The sequence below is a fragment of the Pleurodeles waltl genome, chromosome 11, assembly GCF_031143425.1.
Source record: "Pleurodeles waltl isolate 20211129_DDA chromosome 11, aPleWal1.hap1.20221129, whole genome shotgun sequence".
NCBI classification, from domain to species: domain Eukaryota; kingdom Metazoa; phylum Chordata; class Amphibia; order Caudata; family Salamandridae; genus Pleurodeles; species Pleurodeles waltl.
The window spans coordinates 27683842-27700698 of record NC_090450.1 but is presented as its reverse complement, the minus strand read 5'-3'; the positions used below and the strand labels follow the sequence as shown (position 1 = coordinate 27700698).

The window sequence follows — 16857 nt, the reverse complement described above, 5'->3', positions numbered from 1 at the left end:
CAACTCCGCCTTAGTAGATCTCCTTGCTACAGGAAGGCCCCATTTTCTGCAAAGCGTCCTTAGGTCAGCCTTAGTGAGGTGGTCAGTACGAACAAAGAATGAGTAGGTAAGCAATCCCATTCTGATAGGATCTTACCAGCAGAAACCAAAATCCAAAGTCCAAAATATCAATAGTATATCCAGGAGGACATCAGAGAACCAAAAGCAAAAAGATGAAAAATCAAGTTGACCTTCCACTGTGGGTAGGTAGTGAAATACTTAGCTACTGTATGTCACTGCACAAACACAAGTCCTATCCTCACCGCTGATCACCAATGTTAGAAATGGGGTTTTTGGTTGGCAGATAGGTTGCCCTCTGTCCAAGCAAGAACCCTCACTCTAGTCAGGGTAAGTCACACACAATCCAAAATCAGCCTGTGCTCACCCTCCGGTAGCTTGGCACGAGCAGTCAGGCTTAACTTAGAAGGCAATGTGTAAAGCATTTGTGCAATAAATCATACAACACCATAGTATAACACCACAAAAATACACCACACAGTGTTTAGAAAAAAATATAGAATATTTATCTGGATAATTGTAGGTCAAAACGATCAAAGTTGCAATACGAATTTGTAAAGATATCACTGAAAAGTGATATTAAGAGTCTTTAAGTCTTTAAAAAGCAATAAAGTGTCTTTCAAGCACAGCGTACCTGGTTTCTGGTGGGAAATCTCCTCAGAGGGCCACAGGAGAAGAGATGCGTGGAAAAAGGGGTGTGTGCGTCGTTTTCCGCTCAGCACACACAGACTTGCGTCGTTCTTTTCCACGCGGGGAAGTCGGGCGTCGTTTTCCGGCGCGCAGACAGTCTCTTTTTGTGGATCGCGAGGATTACCAGATGTCCCGGGTCTGTGCGTGGATTCTCCTGCTTATTTTCCGGCTGCGCGTCGTTCTGCGGGGCTGCGCGTCGAAGTTTCGATCTCACGGTAGGCGTCGCGTCGATTTCTCCTTGGAAGTCGGGCGGCGTTGTCCTTGCGAGGCCGTGCGTCGAAATTTTGGTCTCACGGCAGGCGTCGCGTCGATTTCTCCTTGGAAGTCGGGCGGCGTTGTCCTTGCGAGGCCGTGCGTCAAAGTTTCGCACTCACGGTAGGCGTCGCGTCGATTTCTCCTTGGAAGTCGGGCGGCTTTGTCCTTGCGAGGTTGTGTGTCGAAGTCTCGATCGTCCCGAGGGCGTCGCGTTGATCAGCGTCGGAGTGCGGCGTTTTTCTCGCCGCGAAACAAGCTGTGCGTCGAAATTTTCGGCGCACGGAGCGTCCACGTGAAAGGAAGAAGTCTTTTTGGTCCTGAGACTTCAAGGAACAGGAGGCAAGCTCTATCCAAGCCCTTGGAGAGCACTTTCACAGCCAGACAAGAGTTCAGTAAGGCAGCAGGGCAACAGCAAGACAGCAGTCCTTTGGAGAAAGCAGACAGGTGAGTCCGTTGAGCAGCCAGGCAGTTCTTCTTGGCAGGATGTAGTTTCTGGTTCAGGTTTCTTCTCCAGCAAGTGTCTGATGAGGTAGGGCAGAGGCCCTGTTTTATACTAAGTTGTGCCTTTGAAGTGGGGGTGACTTCAAAGAGTGTCTAAGAAATGCACCAAGCCCCCTTTCAGTTCAATCCTGTCTGCCAGAGTCCCAGTAGGGGGTGTGGCAGTCCTTTGTGTGAGGGCAGGCCCTCCACCCTCCCAGCCCAGGAAGACCCATTCAAAATGCAGATGTATGCAAGTGAGGCTGAGTACCCTGTGTTTGGGGTGTGTCTGAGTGAATGCACAAGGAGCTGTCAACTAAACCTAGCCAGACGTGGATTGAAGGGCACAACAAGTTTTTAGTGCAAAGAAATGATCACTTTCTAAAAGTGGCATTTCTAGAATAGTAATATTAAATCCGACTTCACCAGTCAGCAGGATTTTATATTACCATTCTGGCCATACTAAATATGACCGTCCTGCTCCTTTCAGATCAGCAGCTGCCACTTCAACAGTGTATGAGGGCAGCCCCAATGTTAGCCTATGAAGGGAGCAGGCCTCACAGTAGTGTAAAAACGAATTTAGGAGTTTTACACTACCAGGACATATAACTACACAGGTACATGTCCTGCCTTTTACCTACACAGCACCCTGCTCTAGGGGTTACCTAGGGCACACATTAGGGATGACTTATATGTAGAAAAAGGGGAGTTCTAGGCTTGGCAAGTACTTTTAAATGCCAAGTCGAAGTGGCAGTGAAACTGCACACACAGGCCTTGCAATGGCAGGCCTGAGACAAGGTTAAGGGGCTACTGAGGTGGGTGGCACAACCAGTGCTGCCGGCCCACTAGTAGCATTTAATCTACATGCCCTAGGCACATGTAGTGCACTCGACTAGGGACTTACAGGTAAATTAAATAGTCAATCATGGATAAACCAATCAATAGTACAATTTACACAGAGAGCATATGCACTTTAGCACTGGTTAGCAGTGGTAAAGTGCTCAGAGGTCACAAGCCAACAACAACAGGTCAGAAAAAATAGGAGGAAGGAGGCAAAAAGTTTGGGGATGTCCCTGTCAAAAAGCCAGGTCCAACAGTGGGCATGTTCAGCAGAGGGCATTTCATATGAGGACTAATGGAAGCAATGCCCAAATTACCCACACACACAGTGTATGGCAGTAAAATGCTATGGCACCTTGCCCAGCAAAGGGGGGTTCTCTGGCTTTATGGACCAGACTTGTAGCCCAGGTCTGTCACAGTCACTCTTTAGCCCAATTAGATCACATGTTTTCGCTTCATCTGAGTTCAGCGTCACAGTGCCTGACCCTCTGGAGAGTTCATGTGGTTCGGTGTGCCTTTGTGGGGAGGTGCTGCTGTCAGCTGGGACATGGACTCCTGGTGATGTTCATCCAGCATGGCCCACCAAGCGAAGGTGATGCTTTCTCCACCTCGCCCTAGACAATGTATTTGCATTTCTCCCCATGGGAGTGATGGAGTCCACAAATAAGGCCATTAGAAGCAGCCCCAGCAGCAATGAAGAGGCAGCTGTGTCAGAGTTGTGGTGGTCCCTGTCCAGGTGGTCTTCTGATTTGGGTTCTTCCTCCAGCCCATTCACAATAGTTCACCCCAACGTGGTAATTGCAAGACCTAAGGTCGTGCTTGTTCACAGCGATTGCACGCTTCCACCTAGGGGCTCCCAAGGCTCACCCACGGCTTAGAGGTGCAGGCCTTCCCCGATGTCACAGCAACAGCTTTGAGTCATCTTTCCTAGGCTCCTTCATGGACTCTCACTTTCCTTGTCGTCATATGTGGGATCTTCCATTTACCGCACTGCGTGTTCACTCAGCCACCTCTGTCAAATATTATTTGGAACACACACGCCATGTCTCAGCCACCAACATGCCTACATCCTGGTGCTTAATTTGTGCCATTGTTTGCTGATGCTCGGCACTGACACTACAAAATTAGATTATCCCATGAAGAATAGCTCTGCTGCCTAGGACCAATGCCTGTTAGTCTGCGTATCATGGGGATAGTATGCTATCTCAGAGAGTTGGATCAGAATTACTTCACTTGTAGTACCACTTGTCTCTCCATGTGAGCCATATGTGTAGATTCCCACATATCAAAAGATGTACACCCATTACAATGAAACGTAGATTCACCTAAATTGCATAGACTTATTGGCTTTCCCACTATTTAGAATTTTTCTCGCATTTCTGTTCAAAAGAACCAAGGTTTTGGACACCCAGATTTTTTTCTATGTGTGAACCAACTCAACAGAGAACATAGAGGACTCAATTGACATAACAAATGCATAAATATATATCACGGCCTTTACATCTTCGCCTATGTACCGATTTACTCATTTTGGGAATTCTAGGATTCTAGGAAAGCTCCACAAAATCTTTTGTGAATTGTATTTTTGCATACAAAAGTATACTTGCGTATATTTTTACACATGAAATTTCACAACACAAGCACTGATATTTTTTTTTTCTCTTTAAGGAATTTATTGTCCCTCATGAAAAAACTCCTTTCGCAGCACCCGTCAGTTTGGGGGTGTTCCCTTCCTGTTTATTCCTCTGAAATGGACTCAGTCCCTTGTATGCCTGAGCTTGTGTCTGGGGTGCTGAGAGTGAATGGTGTAATATGATGTTGACGTTTGCTGTGGCGTGGAAGCTGAGAGATGGGGATGGCTGAAGGAGGAATGCAGCCCTGCTAATCAGTGGCCAAAGAAACTTGAGGCCCCCCCCCTGAAGAGTATATGGAGAAGCTCCCACTCTGGACTCACTCAGGAGCTCCCAGGCCAGGGTAGTGTGCTGAGGGCCGCCCTGGAGCTTGCTGCAGGGGCCTTTGTTACGCTACTGCTGACATCTTCCTGCTGTTGTTGTAACCCAAGGGCCAATCATGAAATAAAGGACTTACCTCCTCTGTGAGTGGCCCCAGACTCTAGTATGAAGACGTTGCATCAGAGTACAACATTTTGGTGTTGAGAATGAGTGTGCAGGGCAGTCGTGGCTCGCGCAAAGCAGAAGGGGTGGGGCGGCACGCGGGGGGATTAAATTAAATGTAATTTAAAAAAATACACTTACCCTACCACTGCGTGCCAGTCGTCTCCTCTCCTCTGTCGCTTCAGGCAGGCACAGGCTCCCAGACTGCCCTGCGCCAATCCTGATGCTGCTGAGAGCCAGGGCGCTCACAGGCAGAGTGTTGCTGAGCTGGAGAGAGCCCTGTGCGCATGTGTGTTTGGCAGGCCCCAGACAGCCGGCCAAACACACATGCGCTCTGAGAGGGAGTGCTGAGCACTCCCCCTCACTCCTCGTCACCACTGTGGTCCCGCCCCTTTTCCCCCAAAACGATAATAAATACAGTTTATTATCATATTTTGGAAAAAGGTTTGTACCTGCTGCTGCTGGCGGGGGGCAATGCTCTTCCGCCCTTTCGGAGGAGCCACCCCTGGTGCAGTGTAGTTTAGTAAAGTGAGCTGGTGAGGCGGCTGTCTGTTGACATTGTGAATCTGCACTCATATTTTCGGTGCCGAACAATGTGTGGTGGCACTGGAGTAACAGAGATTTATTGAAACAACATGAACTTTTGTTGTACTAACTGGGTCCCTTCAGTGTTCCTGACTTTGGTGATTTGTTCCTGAAAGGTAAACTGTTGTAGCTGGATATGGCACGAGGGCGGGACATGTTACCTGAAAGAGTGTCATCGTGGTCCAATGGCATGACATCAACATGTGCAGAGCCAGAGAGAGGGTTGAAGAGGCACACTCCCTGCTGGTGTCATGGCTCTCACTGGCAGTGAACAGCAATGGCAGCCTATGTCTACCGTGACTGCTTCATGAAAGGCACCCAGTGGGGCTGATCAGGAGATTGTGTTGCAGCAGAAAGCGCTATGAATCAAGCGCTGGACTGCAGTAAAGAGACATTTAACTAAACTTAGTAGCAGTGATGGCATCTGAGATCTGTGCACAACTTGTTTTCTTGGGGTGAGAATTGCAGGTGGGTGAATTTACCTTGCAGTGTAGTTTTGGGGAACTATGGCTGTTGGGGGGTACTGTGGCTGGGGGAGCTTCTGCTGGAGAACTGGGTCTAATAAGGGATTGTATTTTTCGACAAAAGGAAAAGTGAGACCTGCCTATTTCCAAGGACATTGAAATAGAAATAAGGCAAAGTGTTCAAGGGTGAACTGTGTCTGAGGTCCTGAGAAGATCACAATGGAGTTGTCTGCCAAGTGTCCAAGGAAAAAACTGTGTCCTGAAGTTTTGGGAAGATTTAAAGAGTGCTTTCCTGGTATTTGTTCCTTAAAAGGGGAAAAACAGATTTCCAGTTATTTACTCCAAGGGGATTTATTTCAATCAAAATGTTCCCGTTGTGGAATGTGCTTCTGTACAGATATGTGTCTTGGGTCTCACTGACTGAGAAGTTGCCACTGTTGGGCAATATTGGGTACATGGCGGTTTCTGATTCCCATTTTATGATATCTCACTTGCATACCTTGTTTTTATGTTTGTGTTAGAACTGGTGAGTTTCTGTGAGAGTTGAAGCACTGTTTTTGAGGGCAGAGGGCTTTGTGCTTAAAACAGCCTGGGAAGTTTAAATTATCCCCTGTTTTGCCTCATTCATCATTCTGCACAAATGTGAATATTTGTCAGGTGTGGTGTTCAGCAGGTAAAGTACATTTGTGGTTGTTGTGTGGTGTGTTTAATTCAGGTAGATAATGGAGTTAGTCAGTGCTGTGGCAGGGTGGTAGTATTTCATGTAGCTCTTCTGTGTTGTAGGTGAGTATTTCTTTACCTGCTAATGTGGTCTGTTGTCAATTGGGTATTATTGAACTCCTCTAGTGTTTGGTTGTTGTGTTTGTGTTAATAATCGGTCAGTGTGTATCTACTACAGGCTGTCATCATTGACTTCGAAATATGTCCGGACTTTTTCTGATTCAGTTTCCAGAGCATGTGCTACTGGGTGTAGTTTAAGTGCTTTCGTCAAGCCAGAACTTGGTCATGTTAGTTTGACTGGCTAATGAGAGTGGGGCCTGTTGGAGTGTAGTACATTATTCTTGTAAATATGTATGTGTCATATCTGAAAGTTGATGAATGTGGGACTGTTTGCTGTGCTGTTTAGTTTAGTAAAGTGAGCTAGTGAGGTGGATATCTGGGGATACTGTCCCTAAGTGTAATTTTGATGACCAGTTTTTTATTAGTCTGGCTAAAGTAAATTTGAGTTGAAATGATGCACGGTGAAACTTTCTGCTTTTGCTTTCTGCCCTGAATGTGCAGACTTAGGGATAGCAGTGAACCCCTTTGTCGAAGGGAGCTGGTGAGTTCTGTGCCCCCACCTGTCATGTGACTGGACATCCATGACTACATGTATGGCATGCTTGAATGGTGTCATTGTGAGTGTGTAGAAGTGGTGGTATGGCCTCATGTCCAGGGAGGTCGCAGCACTTGTATGTCTGTTCTGAATTTTTAACCACAACCTACTTGTTGTCTTGTTTCCTTGGTGATATGAGGTATGGGGAGCCTCATGTCGTGACCCATCACTGAGTTTCTGCGACTGCTGTTTGTCGTTGTTGTGTGTCTGCATGGGTATTGAAGAGTTTTACAGGCTGTTGTTCAATGATTGTGTAAGCTAGACATATTGGAGACTGAGTGATTATGAATGATTGTCCCTGCACTTTATAAGAAAGGGAATGGCTGATCTTTGTTTTGTTATTTTTAAGAAAGAAGGTGTCTAGTATCCTTTCAATCCCTGTTCCTCTTATGTCTGAGCTGGTGAATTCTGGTGTCTGGTGTGGAATGAAACCTTGGAAATAGAGACAGCTGGAGGGAGGACGGAGCTCTGACTGAATATAGCTCCTCATTGTTGTAACCGAAGGTCTTAGCATGGAATAAAGAACTACGGGCCAGGTGTACTATGGGCAGTATGCAAAATACTGGTCACAATTTGTAACCAATAGTTTTTGCAACCATAGTGGTAATTTGTGAACCGATCAATGTAGTAATATGTCGGTTCAGAAATTACAAATTCCTTTTCGGTGGAAATTTGACATAACTCACGAATATGAAAGAAGCAGGTCGCAAATTGCAACTCACTATATATCACAGCTATCAAACGGATGGTAGCCTTCTGAGGTTAGTGGACCACCAAGTCCATGCTAGCTTTTAAACAAAGCATTTTTTTTACGTGGACCTTTTGATAACTTTGATAACATTACCAAGGGTAAAGAGGTCCCTTTGGAACCCCTTCCCATTTGTGAATGACCTCCCACCTCCTTAGAGGATATGGTAAAAGATTAATGTTTTAAGGAAAGAATTCGGTTGCAAAACATCAATCAGGTATCAGTCTGATTTGGTACGTGGACAGGACGCCCTAAACATGACCCTTCCAAATGCCAAATCAGTATTGGGTCACAAACTCAAATTACAATCCAGTAACTTGTTGCCGAATGACAATTTTTGCTTTGTACATAAGAAAGTGCATTTTTCCAATTGCAAACAGCTCTATTCTACTAATCAGGCGGTTTGCGACTGGAAAAATGCTTCCTAGATCTAACCCTTACCTGCTACCTGAATGACTCCAGATTCTTGTATGAAGGCTCTGTCTTATGACTACAATATGTCATATCCAAACGCCTCAATGGCAAAATTCTGGGATAAATGACACAGCATAGATGGATGGATGTTTTAGTCGGTAATAGAGATGCTGACAAAATGACGGATAGATAGAAGGGCATAAGGATGTGTGGCTGGGTTGCATAGATAGATAGATAGATAGATAGATAGATAGATAGATAGATAGATAGATAGATAGATAGATAGATAGATAGATAGATAGATAGATTTTTTTTTTTTTATCACGGATAGCCAGAAACATACTCAAGTGCCTAGAAGTGGTGCAGGGCTTACCTGATGACTTATCTCTTGAGGTGATGCATAGCTGGTCCACCCCTGCCAGTAACTGCAGCTCGGCACTCACAAAGCCCCCATCTTGGGCTGTCTTCGTGCAATTTAGGAAGCCAGGCCCCCCATCCTTCTCGCCTCCACGCTCCGGCTGTGACGGCAGGGAGGTCTGGACTCCTTGACTCTTTACCTCAACATACCCCTCACCTGCCTCTCCACGTGCTCTTGGTGGGCATCTATTTTCTGATGCCCTGGGAGCCCCTTTGCGCGCAGCGCACTCAGTCAAAGCGCAGCCTCTTGGCGCTTTCCTCACACAGGTCTCCTGAATAGGAACCACCGTGCCCCTTCCACCTGAGGTGGGCGATTTCCTTTCATCGTAGGCCCTCGGCGACCCCAGGTCCCTCCACTCCTTCTGGGAGACCCTTCGCAGCCACTCGATGTGCCTCTCACGCCTCAGGTGGCCGAAGGGAGACGGCTGGCAGGTGTGCACAGACATTCCGGGGTCGGAGGGGAAGGGGGCGAGTTTAGTCCCAGAGGGGCGACTGAAACCGATGTTATTTAGTGAGATTTTCCTGGTTTGTGACTGCAAACTCCACCGAAAGCTGAGTCATTGGAAGGAAAGTGCGCAGAGGGCTGAGGTGCCTCAGAAACTCCGAGCCCTTGCATCTCTTCCCAAAGCAGGCCCTCCTCCCCCTCCCTGCCCTACGGAGGTTTCCATCCCAACCACCCGGATGTCCCAGATTATCCTGGAACAAAGGCATCATACGAACACAGATGGCAAACATGCCCCGCTGGCCCTCCCTCGCGTACCACCCGCTGAGGGGCATCTGCAAGTGGCGGAAAAAATGAGAGACAATCGCTTGAGAGGGTTCCTGATGATAACCCCGGGCAGACAGGGGCGCGGTGATCATTGATGCAGCAGGTGCAGCGGCACCGGGGCGCAAGAGTCTGAGGGGCATGGGCAACTGGCAGGCAAATTAGACAGTTGCTTGAAAAGGTCCCTGTTAGTAGCCCAGGGCAGGGAGGATCTGTACAGGGGGTTGCTGCTGCCAATGGCATTGCGGGAGTAAAACTGGAGATGTGGCACTGAGATAGATCCATCCATCTAAATCCATCCACTAACCCACCCACTCATCCATACATCCATCCATTCACCCATCTGTCATGCAAGCAATTGTTTCTATGACACCTGCCTCCACCTGTCAGTCCACCCATCTATATTTCCACCTGGCAGCCCTTCCTCCAGTGCTTAATTTGTGCTTGTTGTTTCCGGTGCTGAGCACCACTTATTTTTGCGGGTCGGGGCTTACTCTTCTGCCTCAAGCATTTGCTGCCAGCAAAAGACACATATGGGGAAGACAGAGAAAGAGAAAAACGAAAAAGCCTCAGAAAAGGACAAAGCAGAAAACTGCAAGAGTGAGCTGAAGGGGCAGGGAGTGGCTTTAAATGGATTGAAGAGGCCCGAGATGGCTTCAGGATTACGCTGCCTCAGTATTCCGTGTTCACATATTTAATTGCAGCAAACGCGTGTTTAAGAGGAGGGCTTTGGGCACCGGCACCTTTTTATTTACAAAATAAGCACTGCCTTCCTCTCAACGTGTGATCCATCAACTTCTGACTAACCGCGATGCGCTCACTTTATCCATCCATCCTTACGGCCCTCGGTCTGTCCGTTCATTCCATCAAGCCACCTGTCAATATATACGTCCTTCTGACGATGTGTAACTCTATCAGACCAGCGCATTTGACTCTGTCAGCGCATTTGACTCTGTCTGCCTCGCTCTGTCTGTCTGCTAGCCTGCTGCCTATCTCTGTCTCTGGGTGTCAGCCTTTCAGTCCTACCTCTTGAGTTTCTAGCTGTCTCCGATTCTGTGTCCGTCTGTCCGAAACGGCGGCCCGCACATACCCATCCAGGTGAGACAGCGGAGGGGGCCGCAGGGGCAGGGTACAGGGTGAGACGTGGATGGTGAGGCTTGGGGGGGATTAGTCAGGGGTAGGTATACTAAATGTGGAGGGGTGGGGAGTAGAGACAGGGCATAATCATAACTTACTGAGAGAAGGGGGCGGGGCTAGGAGGAGGATGGGCTACCTCAGTTTGGGGTCTTCCTTGCATGCAATCCCAAGAAGTTGGGTTGCTCTTTTTGGACAGTTGTGAGACCTTCTAGCAGCTGTTTAGCTGCCCTCTGGTATGCCAATGTTGATTACTTTTCACCCATCCTAAACAGCTCATTGTAACAAAGGTTGCGGTGTATCTGGTTTAGATCAACAAAGTCTTCCAAGGAGCACAGGAAGCCTCTTTGGCAGGTTGGGACTGGCCTACAGGGCAATCAGACAGTGCCTGAGGGACTGTTCTGATAGATCAGTTGTGGACCAGTTTTTTGGAGGTTTATGGGCCTGTTTTATGGCCTGGCAGGCCAGTTTTTACAGGTGACTTGGCTAATATCACCACAATTACTGCCTTTAGCAAGCACACATGCACAAAGTCTCTCATATCTTGCAAACCAGCTATACAAACAAACGGGACTTTAGAAGATCAAAACTGCCCTGTTTGTGAATGTAGGTCACTTTTTAGTTGTCTGATTTGCTGATGGGGGAGCTTTTATTTTAGCACCTGGGCCTATATTCTGTCCTACTCCGACCCTGCTCTTTGGGTACCACGACTGCCCTGAGCAAGTTAAAGCAGAGCAGCCTGTGGCCTGCAAGGGGTAACACTTCATCAAAGACAGAGGACAGAGGCATGGAAGTTTGCTTTCAGTTGTGACTAACGGATGAGCTGTGTGTTCATCTCTTGTATCCATTATTCACCTGTGACAAGAGAGATGAAGCCCAAAAACTAGCCACTGCATTATGCAATGTCGGCCATCACCATGGATTCTGGGATGCTGTGACCAGTAGGGGATTCCTAGGCTATTAACAAAAAAAGATACCCTTGAATTTTGTTTTCTCCCTCTTACAAGAGTGGCTCAAGATCTGAGGGGCTCAGTGGCCTAGTACCACCGCACTAACACTGGACATCAGCACTTGAGACTTAACACCTGGTACTTGAGGTCAGAATATGAGCTCATCTTGTGGCTGAGTACCTTTGAACTTCAGCATAGGAGAAAGGATTGGACCAGGAGCACGTCGCTGTCCCTCCCTAAGAATCGGGCATTGACTCTGGGACTAAGGAAGACAGTCCTGCGGATCTGGTGACCTGTGGGTACCTTCTGGGAGAACTAGGCCTGGAACAACTTTTGTCTACGATGGAGAAGTTCATGTCACTGCTGATACTTTGCATAATGTACAATTCCAGAAAGTACTTTACATGTTTGCAGACTTTTTGCACAAATACGAGAATTGTTCACAAGGAAAGCATCTTGCAAACAAACAATTTTTTCTCAAACCATTTTCCTGCCGTTGTCTCCAAAACATTTTTTTACCCAAATTGTGCAGTCACGTGAACAAGTCATTCAAGATACTGGCACATCACATTTTGCTGTGAAAATGTAATATTGTGATTTTTTAAATAGAAGTTTGTGAAATTTTAGAAGGAAACAGTGATGCGAAGTTACCCACCATTAGTGAGAAGCGAAACAGTCATATTTCTGCCTACTGCAAAGGGTTCCCTGCTCGGAGCTCTGCAGAGAGAGCTTACTGCCTGTGTCTGGGGTCATCCTGCAGCTGTAAAACAGAAGCCATGTTGTATGGTGTTTTTATAGAAAGATACCTGGATGGTCTCATACAACTAGGCACAAGTCAGCCTCCAGAACACTGTGAAGGTGATCAGATGTAATGGCGAACTTTACACCTCCAGATATTTGGTGGCAGAGGAAGGAGAACGAGGAAGCCGCCCATGTTTATCTGGGAAAAGCTGCCAACATTCCTGCATAAAGTTCTGTTTGGGGATCTCAGTACTAAAGGGGGCAATGAATGACTGTCACTGTGAGTCCGGGCATCTCTCTGGCTGTGAAGGTCTGAGGATAAAGGAATAAAAAAGGCACAAGGAACTGGACATGAGATGGGAAATTCCTTTAGAAGAAGATTAGATTTTTATACATTAGGACTAAGTCAGATACATTTTTCTGGATCAAGCCCCTGTTAACTTTGAGTTGCTATGAACAATGTTAGAGGAAAGATGATGGACCTGTCCTTGGCTAACCTCCAGGAAAAGGACTCCAGAATCCAAACAACTAGAAAAATAAATCTGGAAACTGCAATCCTTGCACCTATCAACTGCCTTAGACTGCGTGACAATAGGCAAAATAGAGAAGGATTTACAAGTCTGCAAGGCAAGGTGGCATGATAAACAAGTATTTGCAATGCAAAGGGTCTCACGTTTGCTCGAGATAGAGCTATGAGCATTGTAAACTCCTAACTGGACCTTTCTTGCCACATAAATTGAAAATGAAAAGTAAAACAGTTGACATAAGTGAGCCGATCCAAAGCGCCACAGCCGCCATGACCATGAGCGCAAAGGAGAGGCACAAACAATAAAAGAAGTTTGCTCGCAGCCATACGTATCGTATTGATGTAACAGGGTCAATAGCCAAGGGGGTAACAATACTGCCTAAAGGAGGGACAAACGTAAAGCATTTACCAATGATTCCAAACAATTTCTGAAAGGCAAGCCCATGAAAGAGTGTTAGTGATGGGTGTGCAGTGGGCGTGGTTAAAAGCCCACAGATAGTTTACAACACGTCAGAGCGCTTGAAGTCTTGGAAAGCTACCGACCGGAAAGAGTTCAAAGATAGTGAACAATTGTGAAGTGGTAGAAATTGGGTCTTTGGTTGGCAGTCAGGTTACCCCCTGTCTAAGCAAGGAGCCTCACTCTAGTCAGGGTAAAGGAGAATCACCCTTGGTTAACCCCCACTGCCCCTGTGGTAGCTTGGCACAAGCAGGCAGGCTTAACTTCAGAAGCAATGTGTAAAGTATTTGTACCAACAACACAGTAACTCAGTGAAAACACTACAAAGTGACACAACACAGATTTAGAAAAATAGGAAATATTTATCTAAACAAAACAAGAGCAAAACAACAAAAATCCAACATACACAAGTCAAGTTATGAATTTTTAAAGATTAAACTCAAAATAGCTCTTAGAAACACAAAATGCTTTGATGAGGTGATAACACGACGTTGTGACGGAGTCGTTCCCAGCAATCCGACACCAACGGCGCCTGGTATGGAGTCACGCAGACCCACAGGTACAGTACCTTAGTAAAGTGTGAGAAATAAGCTTGTGCGCAAAGTCGGGGATCACAGCATGGGTGGATCCGAGGCCGCATCGGTTCCGGTGTTGAGGGGCGAAGGAGCGGAGGCGTCTCGAACAGGCATCGGGTCCTTGTTGCGGAGCGGTGGAGGTGAGGCGGCGTCTGTGCGAAGCGTTGAATCCGCGCACTTTGGTCGGGGTCGGTCACAACGTGTTGCAGTGACTTCCACGGAGTTGCGGACTTTGGTGGGGCTGCAGCGATTTTGGGGCTGCGAGTGTTGTCACACTCTAGCGAGGACCACAGAGTCGGTTGCAGGCGGTGTCAAGGGATTTGGCAGCGGCGTCGGTCTGGAGTCGTTCAAAGTTAGTTTTCTTGGATTTTCACCAGCTTCTCCTTCCAAGGGCCCAGGGACTGGATACGGCACCACTTGTCAGGGCAGGAGTCTCAGCAGAGAGTCCAGGTGCTGGTAGGGGAAGTCTTTGATGACCCTGAGATTTCAGAACAGGGGACAAGCTCAGTCCAAGCCCTTGGAGATTCTTCTTAGGCAGGAATGCACAACAAAATCTAGTCTTTGTCCCCTTTCACAGGCAGAAGCAGCAACTGCAGGAGAGCTCCACAAAGCACAGTCACAGGCAGGGCAGCACTTCTCCTCAACTCTTCTCCTTGTAGAGGTTCCTCTTGATTCCAGAAGGGATCTAATTTTCAGGAGGTTTTTGTGCTCTTTTTATACCCCTTTCTGCCTTTGAAGTAGGTCTACTTCAAAGGGAAGTCTCTCTTGTTTGGGAAATTCTGCCTTGCCCAGGCCAGGCCCCAGACACACACCAGGGGGTTGGAGACTGCATTGTGTGAGGGCAGGCACAGCCCTTTCAGGTGTGAGTGACCACTCCTCCTCTCCCTCCTAGCACAGATGGCTCATCAGGATATGCAGGCTACATCCCAGCTCCCTGTCCCTGTCCCTGTCACTGTCTAGAGAGAGGTGCAAACAGCCCGACTGTCAAACTGACCCAGACAGGGAATTCACAAACAGGCAGAGTCACAGAATGTTTTAAGCAAGAAAATGCCTACTTTCTAAAAGTGGCATTTTCAAACACACAATCCAAAAATCAACTTCACTGAAAGATGTATTTTTAAATTGTGAGCTCAGAGACTCTAAACTCCATAATTCTATCTGGTCCCAAAGGGAATCTGTGCTTTAATAATATTTAAAGGCAGCCCCAATGTTAACCTATGAAAGAAATAGGCCTTGCGACAGTGAAAACCGAATTTGGCAGTAGTTCACTGTTAGGACATGTAAAACACTTAAGTACATGTCCCGACTTTAACATACACTGCACCCTGCTGATGGGGCTGCCTACGGCCCACCTTAGGGGTACCTTACTTGTATAAAAAGGGAAGGTTTAGGCCTGGCAAGTGGGTACACTTACCAAGTCGAATTGGCAGTTTAAAACTGCACACACACACACTGCAGTGGCAGGTCTGAGCCATGACTACAGGGCTACTTAAGTGGGTGGCACACTCAGTGCTGCAGGCCCACTAGTAGCATTTGATTTACAGGCCCTGGGCACTTCTAGTGAACTTTACTAGGGACTTACTAGTAAATCGAATATGCCAATCATGACTAAACCAATCAACAATACAATTTACACAGAGAGCATATGCACTTTAGCACTGGTTAGCAGTGGTAAGGTGCCTAGAGTCCTAAAGCCAACAACAACAGGCCAGAAACAAAATAGGAGGAAGGAGACAAAAAGATTGGGGATGACCCTGCAAAAAGGACCAACTGCAACATCATGGAAACTAAAAAACTAAATAAATTTGAATTATACTAAAAACATTACCATAATACCTGGTTGTGCCCTTCATAATTCAACCGCTGAGATGAAATAGGCTTTCTATTGTGTTTTAAGATATTCCAATAAGACACTTCTCAAATTACATGGTCATTGATCAGGGCTTGCTGCCATCAATCTGAGATTCGACTTTCAGAATATTTTTGGACTATTCAAATAAAAAAGGTGGGATCCCTAGTAGACTAGCCTCTGAGTACACAATCTCTTTGAAGATATTATTTAACCTACGGAAAATGGGGATTCCTATGTAAATTCAGCTGCCCAAGTCAGATTACCTGGTGAGGTCTACAACTTGCTCCGATGCCATGACTTGGCTGTCCGTATAGAGGACATTTCCCTGCCAATATGATTCCTATTTTCAACTACGATGGGATTCACCACCTGGTCTCCTTTACTCCACTAGAGCTTGCTGGGCAATGCACTCTGAAGACGTGCTTAACGTGCTTGCAGGGTACAGGAATCAGATCTTTGCAGTATGTGTTACTAACAGCCGTATGAATGTTGTCAGAGTTAAAGTATCTACGGGGTTCGGCATCGATGTCAAGTCTAAGGATCGAAATGAGCAAGATTTCTGCTGCCACCTGCATAGAGCTACACAACCTTTCTGAAATAAGGCTAGAGGTCACTAGAATCTACCAAGCTTTGTTGAGCTGGGAGATCTGGTCATGCAACAATCCAAACAAGCATGGAAGCCTTGGTTGGACAGGCTGTGAGATGCAGAGGTGGTTATCGCATGGTAAGAAACCTTGAAATTACTTCCTTCTGGTATGAAGTTAGGGAAAGTGAGAATTCACTCTTTCCTAGGAAACTTTTGCTTTGGATCCTTAAAAAAAGGTCTAAACCGAGAAACATCTGAAGAAATGAAAGACAATGCTCACCATACGTTGTAGAGGTTGAATATTCTACAGCTGCCGAATTTGCTGGATATTGCCTTGTTTTCTTGGGTCACACGCATGTCAGAAAAGGATGAATTCTCCAAGATATTGCACACAATACCATTCTGGGTGAGGGGAAGACTTCCTCTAGCTTCAAAGGCTCATTAGGATTATGTATGGGCAGGAGAGAAGCTGAGATTAAGAATAATAGGAAACACCAGGAAGGGGGCCTAGGAATACCTAACATCACCACATACGGCCACACATTTAAACTCAAGCACCTGACTGCTGATTGGATGAAAGAAGAAACAGGAACGGGGTGGCACATGCTGGATCACACATAGGCAAAGAGGCAGTTATGGGAGTTGCCCTGGATACGAAGCAACAAGGTCATGGAAATCTTTACATATCCCCTGTGCAAGCCACATTAATAAGAATAAGAGACCCTTTGAGTAAAAAGGTTGGGATCACTTCATACCCGTCATCGTTCACCCTGTAATGGGACTACGCTCCAGGAATACAACAGGGTTTATTTAAGAAATAGAAAGAGGCTGACT

General features: G+C 46.7%; 1 protein-coding gene across 1 annotated transcript in view; it reads right to left on the bottom strand.

Annotated features, from left to right (window-relative positions):
- Positions 1–9139, bottom strand: part of LOC138265286 (phospholipid scramblase family member 5-like) — a 41047-nt gene extending 31908 nt beyond the window's left edge. The window contains exon 1 of the mRNA XM_069212885.1: positions 8393–9139. Within this exon, the coding sequence (XP_069068986.1) occupies positions 8393–8882 (490 nt within the window). The 5' untranslated portion in view covers positions 8883–9139. The remainder of the gene's footprint in view (positions 1–8392) is intronic.
- Between the last annotated feature and the right edge of the window lie 7718 nt (positions 9140–16857).